Source organism: Nymphaea colorata, chromosome 1 (genome assembly GCF_008831285.2).
Source record: "Nymphaea colorata isolate Beijing-Zhang1983 chromosome 1, ASM883128v2, whole genome shotgun sequence".
NCBI lineage: Eukaryota > Viridiplantae > Streptophyta > Magnoliopsida > Nymphaeales > Nymphaeaceae > Nymphaea > Nymphaea colorata.
Window position 1 is genome coordinate 41,901,065 of NC_045138.2, and position 20,783 is coordinate 41,921,847.

At 37.9% G+C, this 20,783-nt stretch overlaps 1 protein-coding gene across 1 annotated transcript in view; it reads right to left on the reverse strand.

The window, feature by feature from the left end:
- Positions 1–332: 332 nt before the first annotated feature.
- Positions 333–20,783, reverse strand: part of LOC116245795 (protein disulfide isomerase-like 2-3) — a 37,436-nt gene continuing 16,985 nt past the window's right edge. The window contains exons 3-9 of the mRNA XM_031617350.2: positions 18,582–18,695; positions 5,690–5,847; positions 4,425–4,524; positions 1,656–1,832; positions 1,405–1,550; positions 911–1,057; positions 333–818 (exon numbers count right to left, since the gene is read on the reverse strand). Coding sequence (XP_031473210.1) covers positions 644–818; positions 911–1,057; positions 1,405–1,550; positions 1,656–1,832; positions 4,425–4,524; positions 5,690–5,847; positions 18,582–18,695 — 1,017 coding nt within the window. The 3' untranslated portion in view covers positions 333–643. The remainder of the gene's footprint in view (positions 819–910; positions 1,058–1,404; positions 1,551–1,655; positions 1,833–4,424; positions 4,525–5,689; positions 5,848–18,581; positions 18,696–20,783) is intronic.

Consider the following 20,783-nt stretch of genomic DNA (forward strand, 5'->3'; position numbering starts at 1 on the left):
CTCTTTACTGAAACGTTGATATAAAGTATAGGAATCCATCTCTCCCTCTCTCTTGTGGAGATATTTACATGATTATTGGCTCTAATCTTCTACTACTCTCTTGGTTTTCAACAAGAGAACCAGTTGCGCCCGGGCGTTGTGGTGATAGCAAATGATGGTACGTAAGACCGTCCACGGTTCGAGGACTGGCATGCAAGGAAGGAACAAAAGTAAGTGCAGACCGAATGCCTGAACGGAGCTTCTCTCCACTCATATGGAAAACATCGCAGCTATAGAAGGATTCCCTGTTTGGTTCCGGTCATTTGAGCACCTAATCCAAACACCACGCGGGATAGTTGAAAAGTCGTAACCACTCATTTTATCTGAAAATCAAACACAGCAGAAAGAGTCTGAACCAGCCTATTCCAACCGGACATAAAGGACAGACACATTAGAAAAGCATGATAAATCTGTACCCTCGACGAAAAATTTTCGCTTCCAAAAAAATTTTGCCCCAACAGAGTACAGGATTGTTGCTAAACAATGTTAACCCGTCGTACATCAATGGTTACTTGTTCCTCAGGCCCCATCATCTCAGTATCTCACAATTCAATCTTCCGAGAGAATATCTGCTTCTGTTCATATCTGAACTAACTTGCTCGTCTTACAGCTCATCTTTGCTTGATGTATCTTCACCCATGAGTTCTTCGAGAGAAAACTCATCTTCTTCGAGAACCTCACCATCCTTGCCATCCCAAGGTACTGTTTGTACAATGACTGGAGCATTTTCTAAGGGCAAATTGCCTTTGCCACCACGACCAGCCTCCTTGACAAATTCTCTGGAAGTCGACATCATTCCAAGCACTTTGTCAAGCAGAAAAACAAAAAGATATAAATATGAAAGAGAGCGTTAAAAAAATGCTTTACTTACACTATATGTTCGAGCTCAAAAGCACTGCGCAAAGGAGCATATACAGCTTTCTTTACATTGAGAGCTACTAATGCAGGATAGCCATAACCACCAACACCGACCTCCGCCTCAAGAGCAGCCTGTTTGCCAGCAGCAACCCAAAGATAGCTGCAAGAATCCAAAGACTTACATGAACAAATCACCTGGCATCTGGCTTCATTGTAATATTGAAGTAATATCCTTTATGCTACCATTACTTCCTCAGGATCTTTGTAACCCATACACAACACGTTTATCTTGCATTGTCATATTTTTACATTCTAGAACATCCATGCAGTAAATGGTGGTTAAATGGCATACATGTATCCAGGAATATCCATGATTAACCTTTGCCCCCTTCTATTCATCAAATTGAACTGGTTAATAAACGATAACTACTTGAGCATATCATGAACAAAAGTATTCTCAAGATCCTAGATCAACCAGCATACCATAGAATTGGATCTCAAACTTGCCTGTATGCGTGCTTTTTGAACTTCTCTGCTACAGAAAGCAAGGTTTCTATGTATTTGTTCCTTCCCTCTGCCTTCGAATCCAAAATATCAGGCAGGAAAGCAACAAAGCATATAGCAGATGTTGCACACTTCTCTTCCATCACAGTCTAGCAGAGACGAATGGAATTTAAGTTTAGTTACTATAAATGTAATTTTATGCCTAAACGTGAAGCAGATGATAAAACTTGAAGCAGATGACAGAAGGCACTCACCGGGCTAGTCAGCTCATTTACTTCAACTGGCTGAACAATAGTCTCAAGTTGCTCGATTGCAAATCTTTCTATTGCTGAAGCAGCCCTTTCACCCTCGTAAGGATAAGGGCTATCCTTGTCAGCACCAAACACCAAAATGGTGGGGAATCCTTGAACATTGTACCTGCTCATAAGGGACTGATGACCAGAGTGTAAGAGGATACTTGGCAATCTCCTTAAGAAAATATTAAGTTCAGACAGAAGAACTTTCTAGTTGCAAACATGATCCTGTCCATCCGTGAGAAGTTAGAACGTAATGAGAAAGCATTTCAAATGATAAAAGCACCAGAAATGCATGAATGCCTAAACAGTTTGCACAAAATCAGTCACCGACGCCTTTGGCATTGTTGAATAGTATCTTGCACAAATATATTTTTTACATCCATGAGCAGGTGTGTGCACTTGTGGGCAGGAGTAACAGATGTTTCCATGGTAAATAATCTGACATATCTGCAGACATGAACTAGGACTTCCTTGATATGTCATTGTATCATTTTTCCATTTTACCCTTACCAGTTATCCATGAACAGAGGGTAGCAATACAAGGCCTTTATTGGGATCGCACAATTTCATATGACAAACTAGCTCAAGTAATTTAACCCAACCTTAGGAAATGACAGGCTAAGTCAAGATTCCAGATTCATGCTACTAACTGTTGGAGCAAACCAGGAGCATGTAAAAGAATGTTCCTTAGGGGAGGAAATATGCAAGACATTCAGCTGACAACAAAAAGACCAGACTTGGTTTCTGTCAAAGAACATGTCCTTTTACTGGATCCCACAATTTCACATTATAACAAAAAATTTCCATTGAAAGTAATAAAAAACAAACTAAGTCCAACCTTAGGAAATCGCAGACGCAAACTAGGTCAACTGGCTAAAGGAGGTGGTAAATTAATAGATCTTTAGGGAGAAATACGCAGAAGCTACTAAAATATGTCTGTCCATGTGCATACACGTAACATATATATGCATCTTATAGGTGTATTTTAAGTTCATGTACTTTTTTTTCCTTTTCATATTTGTGCCTTTTTTCCTGTTTTCTGTTTGGTCAGGGACTCAGGATTGAGCATTGACCATTGGCTGGACGAGCCGTTTCCAACAGCTCTGCTTGCATTATCCATGCATCTTCTAAGCATATTCAATCATATCCAGATTATTTTCCTCTCTTTCCAGTGGCATTGTGCACTTCATGGGATAACCCATTGTGCTCAAGCATTGAGAAGCCCTATGGAGTGTAAGCCTTGTGTTAGAACATCTTGCAAGGATCGAGACCATGCAAAGAAATTGTGACATCTAAGGGCCCATTTGAGTCATACAAGGCTTTTGGTGGATGATATTAAATAAAAGAGCAAATCGAGAAGATAAACCAATAATGAAAGGGTATTTAAGGAAGATGGAATCATAGTTGGCAAACCCGTGACCTAGCATCCCTCTTAGTAGAATGGGTGGAAGAACTGGAGCCCCTAAAAAATCTATCCTGTTTGCATTCCCACATGCATTACCCTCATTGAATGATGAACAAATCAGAAGTGAAGAAACAGCAGTAGCAGATCAGCTGAAGATTGGTTCAGTGGGTCAGACGGTTGACTCAGCGACTCGTTATTCTTTAGGTCATAAGTTTTTAAAGTGCATTTTTTCTATATGAATAACATGTATGAGAGTATTTGACTATTTGCACATATTTAGTAAAGTTTGTAATATTTCGAAATTCTAAAAATAACAACAGTATTTAGTCATACAAGACAAAAAAGAACATGTAATTAGTTGAGATCACAGCTGACTCAGCAATAACTCATGACCCAGTGAATGGATGATCCTAGCAGACTTTGGCGACTCACAACTTGGATCGGCGTGTTTGCCAACTATGATTGGAAATTGGAATCATATACAGGAGACAAAAGTACAGTTTGTAGAGGCTCTATCACAGGGAACAAGCCATTAGGTGTACGCCCCTAGAGGCATGAGTAGACTGATCTACACAAACACAATACGTAAAGACATATTTTAGATGTTGTCACAAACATTGCTGTTTCTGTTTTTTCCCAAAATATTACATTAGAAACAAAAAAATTGAAGAAACCAAAAGAAGTGGAAAGGTGAGAAATATTATTAAAACCAATGAAAAATGTCACAAAAATTTTGTTTTTATTGAGATATTTTTACAAGTTTTTCCAAAAAGCTATTATTAACATATCTCATCTTTGGGCTTCCTTAATGTATCAATAATTATCTGGATTTTTTTAAAATACTTTTGTAAGAATTTTAGTAGGAGACTTATAGTATCAAAAAATTTTCTATTATTATTATTTATTTTTTCATCTTCTCAATCTCAAGAATTTCCAAAGAAAAGTAAGCTTCCTGCTTAATATCCAAGAACAATTTCACAGTTGAAAACTCCATAATATCTGTGATAATTATTTCAACACTATTTATTAGTTTCTGAGGAATGTGATTACTTTATTAGCATTTCATGATTCTAATTACTTTCCACCAAATGGATTTTAATCTTTAAAAAATTATAAAACGGACTTTATCGACGACAAATAAAAATTTCAGTGAGGAATTGCCCATGATTATTGAGATGTGGAAGTCCCAATAACCAAGTTCATTCATGAATTTCCCATTATACAAAAAAGTTAGAAGATATTGACATGTGGAGGTCCTAACTCCTAATAACCTAGTTCAGTTGCAAATTAGGGATAAGATCAACATTAGACAAATGAAGTACCTTTTCAGCATCGCAATCAACGTGGCCTAATTTAACTTTCCCTTTTAAGTTATTTGAAGCCTTTTTCCACTCTGGAGCAAGTTTCTTACAATGTCCACACCTGTAACAGGACAAAATAAGACTTATAACCTGCAATTTCATATCATTGACAAACCAGTTCAGGATAAACATGCTCATAGGAAATGAACTCATGAACACAATATCCACAGAATGAAAACACTATGCAGGAATGGTGACCAACCACAGACACAAACACACATGAACACATGCATGCGTGTACATGCACAGCACATGCACAACCACACATAAATACATGCATCCTCACACACACGTACCAAATCAAGACCCAACAAATGCCTCAGAAATCAGCTGAATCAATGTGCACACGTCTGTTATAAAACACGTCAAGTAAAGAAGTAATAAAAAAATTTGTATTCCCAAAAACAGTGTCTATTATTCTATGCAACATTAAGCCCCTTTGTGTTACACTTTTCAGTTTGTTCAAGATAAATTAGTTCAAACTGACATTTTCACTATGTAAACAGGAAAAAGGGGAGAGAGAGAGAGATAACAATGATGATGATTATGATAATAAAAACAAGGGAGTCGCCTTAAATTTTCTACTCCACAAGAATGAGACCTCTCTCAAGGTATTTGATACAAAAGATTTATTAGTTGATATGGAATAATTTGCTTAGTATTACCGCTCTTAGAACATAATAGAGAGATTGTGCTAACTAAATTACATGAACAGTCCACTATTCCTTACAGATGATCTAGTCAACCTTGTGACTTATTCCTGCAGCATGTATGAAATAGAAATTCACCCAAAAGCAGTAGTTTCTACATAGCCTTTTATCATGTTCTGATCAAAGAACTGGAGTTATTCATTGGTGGCAAGATGGACCGTGGGAGATGGAGGGTGGCAAAGTATCTTACTGATATTGGCTTCCAACATGTTATGGTGAAAACTATGTGCTGCTAAATACTTTATGGATTCACTGCAAACTTTTGAAATGGAAAAAAAAAAGGTAGTCTTGCTATATCCACTATCAGACCACTCTTCTCTCTCTTGCTCTCCCTTAGATTTCTCGATTCTTTTCTCAGAAAAATTTGCAGAAAATCTCCTAGAAAAAAAAAATCTTTGTGTATCATGATCTTAACAGAACATTAATACCCACAGCCACAACTACATGCATTTTTTTAAAACTTTATAGGGGTTATGCATATATATAGTTATATCCTATATGACTTTAATTACTAACCATGGAGCATAAAATTCAACCATCCATAATTCTTTGCTTTTAAGGACAACTTCATCGAAGTTTCGAGAATTGAGCTCTACTGATGCACTTGGTTCATTCTTCTCACTGGAGCCACCAGTTGCCTTGCCATTTAAGCGATCCTTCAAAAGGAGCTTAACCTGCCGAAGAACAATGCATTAGTTCTATTAAAAAAGAAAGTGAGAAAGAGGCAAAACTTTTGTAGTAATTAAGTAACAAGGAGAATTAGGTAAAGAAGAAAAAATGTGAAAAAAGTTATATGCTACCCAGACACAGTTAGTGATAAGATGTTGGATCTAATCTGATCCAGATCCAGCACGTCTACTGATTCAGATCCAACACGTCTAACCATGTCTGAATGCATTTATCTAGGCAGGGATATGATTGTAATTTCTGTAATTGTTTTATTCTCGACTCTAGGTTATTGTATTGCTTCACTCTAGGCTCTAGATTATTGTGATTGTTTCATTCTAGATTCTTGTAAAATGTGTAGATGAATCAATATATAAATGGTCTGTGTGAGAATGTAAAATCTCACCTCCCTTCCTCATTTCGCTTTTCCTGTTTTCTCTCTCATCTTCTTGCTGAATCTGAACGTGGGTTATACTTCGACACCCACAATCTTGCATGGTATCAGAGTAAGGTCTGGCTGGTTCTACCAAGGAGAATGTTTAAACAGACTTGAAATCTCCTGCTTGGTTTTTTCTTATACCCCTTCTAACATTCTGCTCCTAATCCTTCATCTATCTTGACAACACTCTTATATTTCTGTTAGTATATATCTACATTGATAGATATATAATTTATCATGGATAATCTCTCCCAATCCAGTATGTCTTCCAACTTCTTACCACACCTTATTTCTGAAAAAATGAACCACTCCAACTACCTTACCTGGAAAAGGCAGATCACTCCTTTCATAAGGAGTCAGGATCTATACTGGCATTTTGATGGCTCCATTCTAATCCCACCACAGTTCATTCAACAAGAGGTTAAGAATGAGAGAGGAGAGACAATTTCCACTCAGGAAATTTGTAACCCTCAATTTATAACATGGATGAAACGAGATCCATATCTTGTTTGCGTGTATCACATCAACGCCCTCTTAAGAAGTGTTGATTTCTCTTTCTGATGACTGTACAGCAGGACAGTTATGGATCAGTCTTGCTGAAACCTATTCTCAAATTTCAAAGGCACGTATTCTATATTTGAAGAAAGAATTTCAGAATCTCAGCAAAAGGTCAACGTTGATTATGGAATATTTGGGGCATCTTAAAGGGATAGCTGATCAGTTGGGAGTTGTTGGATATGTTGTTTTCGACGAAGAAAAAGTCCAATAGACTTTTAGCGGCCTTGGATCAGATTTTTATGCCTTCACTACTACTCTTGAAGTTCTACTTATCTTGCCCACCTTCAATGAACTTTAGGGCAAGTTGCTTCAACATGAAACAACTGATGAGAGGAACAAACCAAGGTAATGCTCACAATGTTTTTAGTTATGGAAGTTGCTGCAGGTCATAGAAAAGGAAATGGGGCTTATCAAGGAGGCATGAATCGTGGGCATGATGAACAAAATGGCAAAGGTATTCTGCCAACACCAAGTGTTACAAGCAGATTTCAAACTAATACAACAAAAAAGGTGCCAACGTGTTTCCAATGTAACAAGAACGGTCACATCAGAGCAAATTGCTGGTTCAATCAACAAAACAGAGGCAATAAACCTGAAGTTGAACAGAATATCAAACTCCCACCAGCTGATGTACAACAAATACTTATGACTGCCCTCTCCAAGATGACAATGAAACAAAATGATCAAGGCGAATGGTATTTGGATTTAGGTGTTGCTACTCATGTAATTGGAAATGCTGGTAAGTTACATGACTTTTTTCCTTATTCTGGTAAAAGTAATATAGTTACAGCCTTACAGGTGTCAGAAAGTTTTCATCCTATCACACATATTGGAATGCACAAATTTCTCTTCCAACATCACCATTTCCACTATCTTTGTCAAATGTTGCCCTTGCTCCAAATATCAAAAAGAATATTATTTTCATTTCTAAACTTGTAGATGATACAAACTCATCTGTTGAATTTACTTCATCTTCTATGTATGTCAAGGATCTTCTAATGAAAAAAACATTCGCTAAAGGGAAACGCCAAGAAAATATGTATGTCTTCAAGGAAAATCTTTATTTCTTACAGTCCTCTTCAAGTCCAGCTCAATTGACATTCTTTCCTTCCAACGCACCTTCACAAATTCCAAGTTCCAGTTGTCTACAATCAGACGTCAATAAGTCAAATTTATGGCATGGTCGTATGGGACATTGTAGTCATGAGTTTTTAGAAAAACTTGCATAAGATAATCTCATTCCAAAATCCAGTCTATCCTTTGATTCCTATGACAAACAATGTTCTAGTTGCGAACTATGTAAGAGTCATATACTTCCTTTTCATAATATTAATAAAAGAGCTTCTAAACCTTTTGATATTGTCTATTATGATGTATGGGGGCCAGATCCCATTGATTCCTTGTCTAGCTCTCGCTATTATGTTTTGTTCATAGATTCTTATTCTCGATGTACTTGGATTCACTTCATGAAACAAAAATCAAAAGTGTTTAGTATCTTTCAAAAATTTCATGCCATGATCCAAACACAGTTTTTGTCTAAAGTTGTGCATTTCCATTGTGATGGTAGGAGGGGGAATATTCTTCACATGACTTTATTAACTTTTTACGAAAAAATGAGATAACACCCCACAAAAAAATGGTGTAACTGAATGGAAACATCGTCACATCGTGGAAAGTGGTATGAATATGATGCATGATAGTAATACTCCTATTACTCTATGGACAAAGGCTTTTCACACCGCTGTACATATAATAAATCATCTGTCCATGACAATTTTGGATTCAAAATCTCCTTACTTCACTCTTTTTGGTTGCAATCTAAACTATAATGATTTAAGGGTTTTCAGATGTGTGTGCTATGTTCACATTGACTCATCATTGAGAAATAAATTTCAGAGTAAAGCAGTGCAGTGCAGGTAGGTTGGCTATGCAGATGAATACAAATGTTTAGATGTAATGACCCTACAACCAGACACATCAAAGTATCAAGAAATGTTGTGTTTGACGAACACAATTTTAACATTTATACTGAGAATTCTCAACCCATGGAATCATATGATCCTTGGGTAAGTGCTGAGTTATTTGCAGGAGGTAGTCCAGAATTTCATCCACATGATGAGATAGGATCTTCACATATCACACAAACAGAAGGAAACAAAGAACTTGTTCCAGCTGTGAAAGAAGGAGAAAACAATGTTTCATGTCGATTTTCAGGACAGGTTTACACTCGTCAGAAAAGAAGGATAGACGGCAATCCGACCTCTTCCCATGTTGAAGTCTATAATCAGCCTGTTAGAAGATCTGTGCGAGTGCAACACCCCATTCTTAGATGGGTAAGTTATGATAATCTTTCCTTAGATTTTCAGCTCTTTATGTCTCAAGTTATAAAACAAGATGAACATACTTCTTTTGAGGAGGCATCCAAGTCGTCGCATTGGATCAAGGCAATGAATGAAGAAATAGATGCATTACATGAATGTGGGACATGGAAAGTTGTTCCTAGACCCAAAGAAAAGAATGTAGTAGGATCGAAATGGATTTATAAAGTTAAATATAAACCTGATGGCAGTGTGGAAAGATACAAGGCAAGATTGGTGGCACAAGGCTTCACACACAATTTGGAGAAGATTATGATGAGACATTCAGCTCTGTGATCAAAATGGGAACGATCCGTGTGATTATATCATTGGCAGTTGAATATGGATGGAGACTACATCAAATAGACGTCAAGAATGTTTTTCTTCATGATGATTTGAGGGAGGAAGTATATATGGAACAACCTACAGGTTATACGAAAGGAGACTCTCATGCATGGGTTTGTAAACTAAGAAAATCTATTTATGGACTCAAACAGGCCTCACGCTCACGGTTTGACAGTTTCTCCTGCAAGATTCAAGAATGTGGTTTTCGGAGATGTCCTCTAGATCACTCTCTTTTCATTTATAAAAGGAAAAAATATTTATTTACTTCTTATATATGTTGATGATATTGTCATCACAGGCAATTCAGAAAAACGCATAGAAGAAGCTAAAGTTTTGATGATGCAAAACTTCAAAATGAAAGAGCTTGGTGATTTACGATTCTTTCTTGGAGTGGAGATTGATAGGCACAATAATCGCCTCCCATTGACAGAACAGAAATTCATGTTGGATCTGTTGAAAAAGGCAGGTATGTCTGATTGTAAGCCTGTTGGAACTCCTAGTGTTCTAAATCAAAGACTAAGTGCTCAGGATGAGGAGTTATATGAAAATCCTACACAATATCGAAGTATTGTTGGGGCACTTCAATATCTTACATTCACTAGACCATATATTATATATGTTGTGAATCAAGTATCTCAATTTATGCATGCACTTAGAGATACTCACATGGATGCTGTCAAAAGAATATTAAGATATCTAAAAGGGACGGCAGGAGATGGCTTAGTTTATGGTAAGAGTGGAAATATAATTGTTGGACATCAACTTATGACATTCACAGATGCAGATTGGGCTGGAGATCCCGATCAAAGATCTGATTTTTGTATTTTCATTGGACGTAAACTTGTGTCTTGGAGTTGTCAAAACAAAAGGCAGTGGCAAGATCCAGCACTGAAGTTGAATACAAATGCATGGTTGCAGGTGCTGTTGAAGTTACATGGGTTAGACATTTGCTAGAAGACATTGGAGAAAAGATTAAAACGTCAATGTTAATGTGTGATAATCAAAGCGCTATTAACATTGCTTTTAATCTCATACAACATGGTCGAACAAAGCACATTGAGATTGATCAACACTTTATTAGACAAAAGGTGGAAGACAAGGAGATTCAGCCTATTTATGTTCGTACAGATGAACAAGTTGCAGACTTATTTACAAAAGGACTACCGAAGCAACGATTCTGGTTTCTAAAAGGCAAGTTGTACATGGTGCAAAACCATATACAACTTGAGGGAGGATGATAAGATGTTGGATCTAATCTGATCCAGATTCAACACGTCTAACCATGTCTGAACGCATTTATCTAGGCAGGGTTATGATTGTAATTTCTGTAATTATTTTATTCTAGACTTTAGGCTATTGTGTTGCTTCACTCTAGGCTCTAGATTATGGTGATTGTTTCATTCTAGATTCTTGTAAAATGTTTGGGCTGTGTGAGAATGTAAAATCTCACCTCCCTTCCTCATTTCTCTTTTCCTGTTCTCTCTCTATCTTTCCTTTGCTGAATCTGAACGTGGGTTATACTTCGACACCCAAAATCTTACAGTTAGGATTGTGATTATATCATTATAGTGTTACTTTCAGTTATTTTTCATAAATAATTGTACTTCTGTGATAATGGACTATTAGTAAAGGAATTTTAATCATTTTCTGGTCCTCTTATATATTTGACTTCTCTGTTGAATGTTGATAAAGAAAAGTTAGCAACACAATCTCTCCTTTGTGAGCATCATGAAGGTATTCACCTGAACTCTTGCATCCCCCCTCTTCAACCATAATTAAGGTCTAAGGTGAAAAAGTTTACAAGGTTCTAGAGCAGGTGTCAGGTGTGTTCCTTGGTACGGTCCAAATCTCTCTCTCTCTCTCTTTTTCTCTCTCTCTTGTGTCATTCATCATTTTCCTCAGTTAGTGTACAAGCTCTTTATTAAGCTGCTTCTTCATCTGTAAGAAACAGATCTCAATCCTCTGGTCATCTGCCCATCCAGCCCCTCACATGCAGCATGATGCATTGCATTGTGCTGCGTGAGAGAGGGGCCGGATGGATAGATTGCCAAAAGATTTCAGTACATATAAATAAATGAATAAAATGGTCTACAGACAAGGAAACTAGCAATACAATTGTTCACCAGTAATAAAAATAGAAACTCATGATTAACAAACTATGATTTTATCAATGATGCAGTAGAAAGAAAGCAATTGTTTCTTGTTGCACCCAAGCTCACCCAAGAAACACCCAAGCCACACCTGTCATGACTCGGGTGCAGCAATCTTTTTGAAAAGTCAGTGTTACATAGATCCAAAGATATGACTACTTTATAAAAGAGAAGACAGAAGACCAAACAATGGAGACAAGATTTGTAGGATCATTAAACCAGGTTGCAGATATGATAACCAAGGGGCTTAGTAACGGTAGCTTATAGTTTTGAAGAATTTGTCCTTGATAAAATGGATATGTACAACTAGTGGGAGGCTGTTAGGATTGTGATCGTGTTATCTTCTGCAATTCTACAAAAATATTTGTATTTCTGTGGTAATCAAAACTGTGTAAATTCTAGTTATTCGCAATAACCCTAGTGAAAAGCCTTCTATATCTAATGTTAATAAAGAAAGATCTAAGCACCTTCTCCCCTTCATCATGGTCCCTTTCTGGCATCCTTGTGAACTCTCTCTGCCTCTTCAGCCCTAAACAAGGTAGTGTGCTCAAAAAGTATGCAACAGTTTATGAATATTTAAGGTGTCAGTGTTTTACGTGACCAGCCAATCTTTGTGGACAGAGCTGGATAGGCCTTGATACATGATAATGGAGAAGTAAATGTTAGGAAAAGGTAAATGCTTGTTGCTAGTCCAAAAAGTGTTAAGATTGTACAAATTGGATCGGGTCTACAGACCCAATCCATCTTGCCCATATACCCAAACATAATGGGCGGTGGCATACTTGTAAATACTTGTTGTTTTTGTATTTACTTGTAACATACATTAGGTTATATTAATGACAAGGAGGAAGGGCCACGGTTCCTGCCCTCTTTTCTTCTCTCTCTCTATTGCACGTGCAGTCACCTTCTCTTCTTCTCTTCTCGCATCTACAAAGGATTCAATCCAGTGATTTGGCATAATATCTCAAAATCTTACATGGTATCAGAGCCAGGCTATTGCCACTGAGATTGTCCGGTAAGAAGTCTCATTATCTGCCCTAATTTCTGTTTTCTGCCCCAACCCTAAAATCTCTGCGCTAATTTCTGTTTTTCTGCCCTAACCCTAAAATCCCTTGATCATTGCCCTACCCTAAAATCTCTACCCTAATTTCTACCCTAACCTTAAAATCTTTGACCTAACCCTAAAATCCTTGATCTCTGCCCTTGTTCTTGACGTCTGCCCTAATCTAAAATTCTCATTTTTCTGGTTGCTATCGTCTACCCTAGTATCTACTGTAAGCCTTCATCCTTATACGTTTAGCCTCAAAATCAACCATGGACCATCACAGCCGCAATTCTTCCATATTGTCGTCAAGTTTCCTCTCTCAACTCATCTCCCAAAAGTTGAATCACACCAACTATTTGACTTGGAAACATCAAATAGTCCCTTCCATCAAGGGTCACCGTCTCTATGGGCATTTCTCAATGGCACCACACCTGCGCCACCCGAATGGATCGTGCGAGAGGTGAAGAATGCTGCAGGGCAAATTCAAGAAACCGTTACTGAAATTAATCCTGAATATGAAACGTGGATGGCACATGATCAATCCCTCGTAGCATATATCACCTCTACATTGTCAGAAGAAGTTCTGGCGGGCGTTGATGATGATCTTTCAGCATTGAAGTTGTGGAATGTACTCACTACCACGTATTCTCAAGTATCGGAAGCAAGATTTCTACAACTCAAGAGGCAATTTCAGGATATCAAGCGAGGAACACGTTCAGTTTTGGAATACATACATGAAATCAAAAATGTCAGTGACTAACTTGCAATCATTGGGCACCCAGTCAGTGACAAGGACAAGGTACAGTAGGCTTTGAGTGGTTTGGGGTCAGATTTTGATGTTTTCTGCACTGCTTTAGAGGTATTACCTGTTCTTCCCTCCTTTGAAGACCTGAAAGCAAAATTGATTCAACATGAAGCAAGTCGTATACAACGACAAGAATTATTTCCTTCTGGCAGTCACAATGTGTTAGTCACCAGGACCCATGCTTTGCAAGGAAGCCGTCCTAGGGTTTGGAACTCACAGGCAGGCATGGAGAGAGGTATTCTTCCAACGCCAAATAGAAATGCTCAGGCAAATGTACCAAGAAGGATACCTACTTGCTTTTATTGCAATAAGAGAGGTCATGTGAAGTCAGAACGTTGGCATAACCCTCAAAACAAGAGAAAACAAGTCAAGCGTGACAATAAGGCAGCAGGATCAGCTGTATTGAACACGATTGCAGCATCAAACATTCCTTCTGATGTGCAACAGAGTTTAATGACAGCCTTGTCTAAAGTCAATATTAAGTAAAATGAAGAAGGACAATGGTATGTGGATTCTGGTGCTGCAGCCCATGTGACCGGTGACGCAGGTAAGCTTTCTAGTGCTCTCCCTTATTTAGCTAAAGGCTCAGTTGTCACAGGAGATGGTTCCCATCACAAAATATCACATATTGGAAATGCACACATATCCATGGCTCATTCCTCCATACCTTTAAAGAATGTTCTTGTTGTTCCAAATGTCAAGAAAAATATCATTTTTGTGTCAAAGCTTATTGATGTTACTCATTCCTCTGTTGAGTTTACTCCTTCTTCTGTTTATGTCAAGGATGCTCGAACCAAGAAGACATTCGCTTAGGGTGTTCGCAAATGAGACATGTACGTCATTGAAGAAGCTCCAAAGGTGTCCAAGTCTTGTCTTTCAGATTCATCTTTTTCCAGTCATAGTGAAGTCAATATAGCAGAGTATGACAAGCCATCCATTGGGCATGGTCGTTTAGCACATTGTAGTCAGTCTTTCATTCAAAGTCTTGTTGCAGACGGACTATTACAAAAGTCTAGTCTAAGTCCAGTAAATGAGTCTAGCATGTGCTCAAGCTATCATATTTGTAAGAGTCATGCTCTCCCTTTTCAGTCAATAAATAAGCGAGCTTCGAAGTTATTTGATACCATATATTCTGATGTTTGGGGGCCTGTTCCTATTTCTTCTTCTTCCGGGAGTAAATATTATGTTGTTTTTATTGATTCTTATTCCCGTTACACTTGGATTCATTTCATGAAAAGAAAATCAGAGGTTTTCCGCTTGTTCACTCAATTCCATGCCTTGGTCCAAAACAAATACTCTAGTAATATCATGCATTTCCAATGTGATGGTGGTGGTGAGTTCATTTCAAATCATTTTACTGAGTATTTACTAAATCATGGGATCACTAGACAGATTTCATGTCCACACACACCACAACAGAATGACATTACTGAAAGAAAACATAGACATATAGTTGAAAGTGCACTAAGTATGATGCATGACACAGATCTGCCCATGAATTTGTGGACTGAAGCTTTTCATACTGTTGTTCATGTCATTAATCGACTGCCATTGTCTCTACTTGAAGAAAAATCTCATTTCCTTATTTTACACCAAGAACAGCCAAATTATAATGAATTACGTGTTTTTGGGTGTGTTTGTTACGTACATGTTGATGTTTTCTTGAGAAATAAGTTTCAAGATCGAGCTGTTATGTGCAGATTTGTGGGTTATGCAGAAAATTATAAGGGCTATAGATGTTACAATCCAAAGACTGGGCGCGTGTATATTTCACGACATGTTGTTTTTGATGAACTTAGGTTGAATGATTTAAATGAGCCACATGCAACACTTAATGTAAGAGATGATGTATATGATTCATAGCTGAATGCTGAAATATTAGGCCAAGGCGCTGATACATTCCATGCACAAAGTGACAGAATTATTGATGAGTTCGAGACAGCCACAGATACTCAGTTGGACAGCACAGTTTCATCTACTCAGACCAACAACATGTCTTCACCTACTCGGTTCTCAGGAGTAATGTATACTCGACGATCAGTTCCAACAACTGCTCCAGAAACTGTCACTGCTTGTTCACGTAGCTCGAAACGTGTGCGGCACCCTATTGATAGATGGGTAAGTTATGATAATTTCTCTTTGGATTTTCAGCTTTTTATGACAAAATTGAGCAAAAAGGAAGAGCCAAAATGCTATGAACATGCATGCAAAAGCTAATATTGGGTGGAGGCCATGAACGAAGAAATGGCTGCCTTGAATGAATGTCAAACTTGGGAGATTGTTCCTCGTCCAGATGGTAAGAATGTAGTGGGCTCGTCCAGATGGTAAGATGCTCAAAATGGGTTTACAAACTCAAGTACAAACCCGATGGCAGCATTGATAGATATAAAGCTCGACTTGTGGCTCCATGCTTCACTCAGCAGTATGGGGAAAATTATGATAAGACTTTCAGTCCAGTCATCAAGATGGGAACGATCCGTGTTATCATCTCTCTTGCAGTCTCACATGGATGAACTTTATATCAGTTGGATGTTGAAAATGCTTTCCTTCATGGCTTTCTAAAGGAAGAGGTATATATAGAACAACCCCCAGGTTATGCTACCAATGATCCAACTCAGTGGGTGTGCAAATTACAAAAATCATTGTATGGGCTTAAGCAAGCATCTCGCTCATGATTCGATAGATTTTCTCTTCATATACAGCAAGCTGATTTTCTCCGAAGTTCACTTGATCATTCCTTATTCATATATCATGCGGGTGAAGTTACCACTTGGCTACTCATATATGTAGATGACATAGTTCTTACTGGAAATTCTTCATGTCATATATCTCATGTGAAGGAGGTATTGAAACAAGAATTTAAGATGAAGGATCTCGACGAACTACGGTATTTCTTAGGTGTTGAGCTTGACAGAAAAGGTGACACATTAACTCTTACGCAGCATAAATATACTCTTGATATTCTGGATAGAGCAGGTATGACAAATTGCAAGCCCATAAATACTCCTAGTGTTCTCAACACAAAATTGAATGTCTTTGATGGGAGTGATGTATACTCAAATCCTAGTTTCTATCGGAGTATAGTTGGCATGCTACAACATCTCACCTTTACACAACCAGACATAGTATATGCAGTGAATCAAGTATCTCAGTTTATGCATGCAGCCACAGAAGGGCATATGAATGCTACCAAACACATTTTGCGTTACCTTAAGGCTACTCTTGGGGATGGACTCGTTTACACAAGACAGTCAACTATTTTGAATGGACATAACATTTCCACCTACACTGATGCAGATTGGGCAGGTGACCCAGACAATAGACGATCAGTTTCAGGTTATTGTCTCTTCCTTGATTCCAATCTTATTTGTTGGAGTAGCAGGAAACAACGTGCAGTTGTCAGATCCAGCACTGAGGCAGAATATAGGGCAATGGCAGGCACAGCTGAAGCCTCATGATTATGTCATCTGCATGGGAAACTCTCCCTTCCCATTGCTCAATCATCTTTATTCTGTGACAACCAAAGTGCGACCAAGATTGCTTTCAATCATGTTCTACATAATCGCACTAAGCATATAGAGATTGATCAACACTTCATTCGTCAAAAGGTCGAGGAAACCGAGATTGTTCCTACTTATATAGCCACGTCTCAACAAGTGGTTGATCTTTTTACCAATGGGCTCACAGGGCACCGCAGAATGATAAGAAACCCCCAAAAAACAGTATTGCAGAAGTCGTGTTATAGCAATAAACAAAGAAACAGAAGAGCCCTCACCAAGTGTCAGTACCTGTCTATGTCATATTGCTTTTGTTCAAAAATAGCACAATTCATAGTGTCATATTATTGCTGCAAATTGAGAAGGTGATTTTCATGGTTTCATAGTTGGAGATGTGATAGAAGTTGTTGGACCTATTGATGATTTCGCTTGGTTACAAAGATGAGAAAACAAGTCAACAAATGGAGCACCAGCAATTGCCAGTTCTAGTTGTGTATCATTTTCTTTATTACGCTGGCTTGTTATCATTCATGTGTATCTCTTTATTGCCTTGACCATTTTCATTTATAAATCAATACATTTCTGGAAATTGAAGAACAAGTTGTGCATGATCAAACCTCATACACAACTTGAGGGGGGCTGTTAAGATTGTACAAATTGGATTGGGTTTACAGACCCGATCCATCTTGCCCATATACCCAAACATAATGGGCGGTGGCATACTTGTAAATACTTGTTGTTTTCTGTATTTCCTTGTAACATACATTAGGTTATATTAATGACAAGGAGGAAGGGCCACGGTTGCTGTCCTCCTTTCTTCTCTCTCTCTATTGCACGTGCAGTCACCTCCTCTTCTTCTCTTCTCGCATCTACAAAGGATTCAATCCAGTGGTTTGGCGTAATATCTCAAAATCTTACAAAAAGTGCATAATGTCAAAGTCAAAGCACATCTCTCAAAATTTGGGTTGTTGGCAACTGAATAGAGTTGCCAATATCTTGGGCACTTCTAGATATCTTGGATAAAAGTGCCAATGTATTGGAAACAAAATCTCTAGTTCATCACACATATCAAACTCCTTAGAGAAGGAGTTTCACATTTTGGGTATTTTAGATATGAAGTATCTAGCTTGGACACGACCAAAGAAGCACCCAAGTTACACCAATGATGGCTCAAGACATAATTGTTTCTGTAAAAGTCAACTTCATGTCCTAAAGAGTACAGAGTTTTATAAAATACATTCACAATTAGAATTTACTTAAGGATAAACAGAAATGATTTCTTTCAAAACTTTTGAAGAATTAATAAAGTAAAAGCCTTAAAAATATAAAATCTTGGAAATACTTGAGAAGTTACGATTGTAAATTTTAAGAACCGCAATTTCAACAATGTCCGTCAATTTCTGACAGTGACTGAACATTATTTATGCCGAACCGAAATTGGATAAAGATCAGAACTTATTCTTTGACCTTAAAATCAAATAATTTAAGAGAAAATAGAACTGACTTTCAAGTAACTTGAAGTCTTGAAGTACTATATTGTACAAACCTGTTGGAGAGCAAATTCTGTGATAGGCTTTACATCTCTTGCACCTTGATAATCAAGCGGTGGTTTGCCAGGAGAAAACACCTTGATTGTTGGAAAACCTTTAATTCCATACTCCTACAAGAATATACAATGATTAGCCAAAAGAAGGAATCATAAACAAAAAAATATTGGACTAATGTTATGTTATATGAATGAGAAATGAGCGAATGAAACTACCACTAAATCGTCTGTAAAACCAACATCCAGAAAATTACTAGCAATTCAACATTAAACTACAAAAAAGGAAAATCAGCATAATCAGATCAGAAAGGATCATAAATCGACATTAAGTACCCCATCGTACAGCAAAGAGAAAAGGAGGAGAAATCAAGATCCTTCAATATAGCTGATGTAGGTGTAATTGTGGTTGATCATCCATAAGATGGAAATCAAATGAATACATACACATATATCAATACATATATATTAATATACATATAGACACGTATACCAATATACATATAGACATACTACACTTACACATGCGTATTGGCCTGCATCAGCTGATATGCATCATTTTGCCATCAAACTGCAATGTAATGGGGCACCATGTGGCCATATGGACGCAATAAATAGTATATCAACTCATATCAAGTGCTACAGCCCAACTTTTGAAAATTTGATAAAATTTATTTAAGAAAAGTTAAAGTAAAGGAATAAGAAAATCTTATTTTAGTGATAGCTAACATATAACGGCCAATATGTGGCATCCTTTAGAGTTTCAATATGGGATGGCATCCACTTTTATACATCCCTACTACATAGTTACATACATACACAGACACATACACATGCACAACTACCAGTGATATTTTGAGAAAAGATTCAATCAGAACACCCTATCTCCACTCTTCTGTATTTGGTTCTCTCTCTCTCTCTCTCTCTCTCTCTCTCTCTCTCCTTCTATGGATCATCTTCCTCCACGAGATGTTGGTGGCCAGCTCCCCCTATCAATCATCATCAATCACCAGCAGGTACAGATTTCCTTTTTGATATCTCTACAAACTCTCGGCGACTGTTGAGAGTTTCACTTTCAGATTTCACCAACATAGGCTGAATTAATGGGAATATCTTCCAAAAGAATTACCTGGATTACCACCTGTTCGCGATGTCAAATTTGCTATTGAACTTACCCTGGGAGCTCAACCTATTGCTATCGCTCCTTACAGAATGACTTCAACTATGTTAAAAGAGTTGAAAGTTTAGTTGCAAGAGTTGGTGGAAAAGAAATTTATTCCGCCTAACATGTCGCCATGGGGTGCTAAACTTAATCCTCACCATATGAAATTGTTGACGTGTTTTGGCATGAATGGGTCCGCGTCTGGACCCGATCCGACCCAAAGTCCATGTTGAGTCCTATTTAAGTAAACTGTGTAACCCAAATTTAGAAGTGAATAAGAATTAAGAGAGATGGTGACCGGCAGCTAATGGGTGCGGGAATCATCTCCTATCATCGTGGTTCCTCGTGTTGGGGGTTTTCCACGTTATATTTGTGTTCGTGTGTTTTTTTTGTTCAACATGGTATCAAAGCTAGAAACAAACTTATAGACGTTGGAAACAAACTTAGCCTCGGAGATGGGGAACCCCTCTGTGAAGAAGCAAAGGGAAGATATCAACGTCTTGTTGGGAAGTTGATTGATCTTACTCTTATTAGACCTAATATTACCTTTATTGTGAATGTGATGAGTCAGTTTATACATGCATCCATGGATGTTCACTTAAAGACAATTAACATGATCTTATGTTACTTAAAGAGGAGTCTTGGCAAGATACCAAGAGATCCACCTCAAGTTACTGTATTTACTTGGGGGAAAATCTCATGGTGTGGAAGAGTAAGCTAAGTCACCAGGTTGCGTTTTTTTTGCACTCGCACCCGCGTCGACGCGACGCAGGTGCGACCTAGATTTGCACCAGCACAAGTCAAAGGTGAGTCGGCTGCAGTCAACCGCACCCGACTAAATAGTCATTTCTGGACGCGCACCCGAGTCACATCAAACGCAAGTCGGGTGCGGTCAAACGGCACCAAGTCTATTTCGATCCAATTTTTGGGTTTTTTTTTGTTTTTTATTTTTAAGCAAATCGATAGGGCACAAGACTTTGTTCGCCCCTTGCCGCGGCTCTCTCTCTCTCTCCGCTGCGATTGTCTCTTCCACCGGCAGCTTC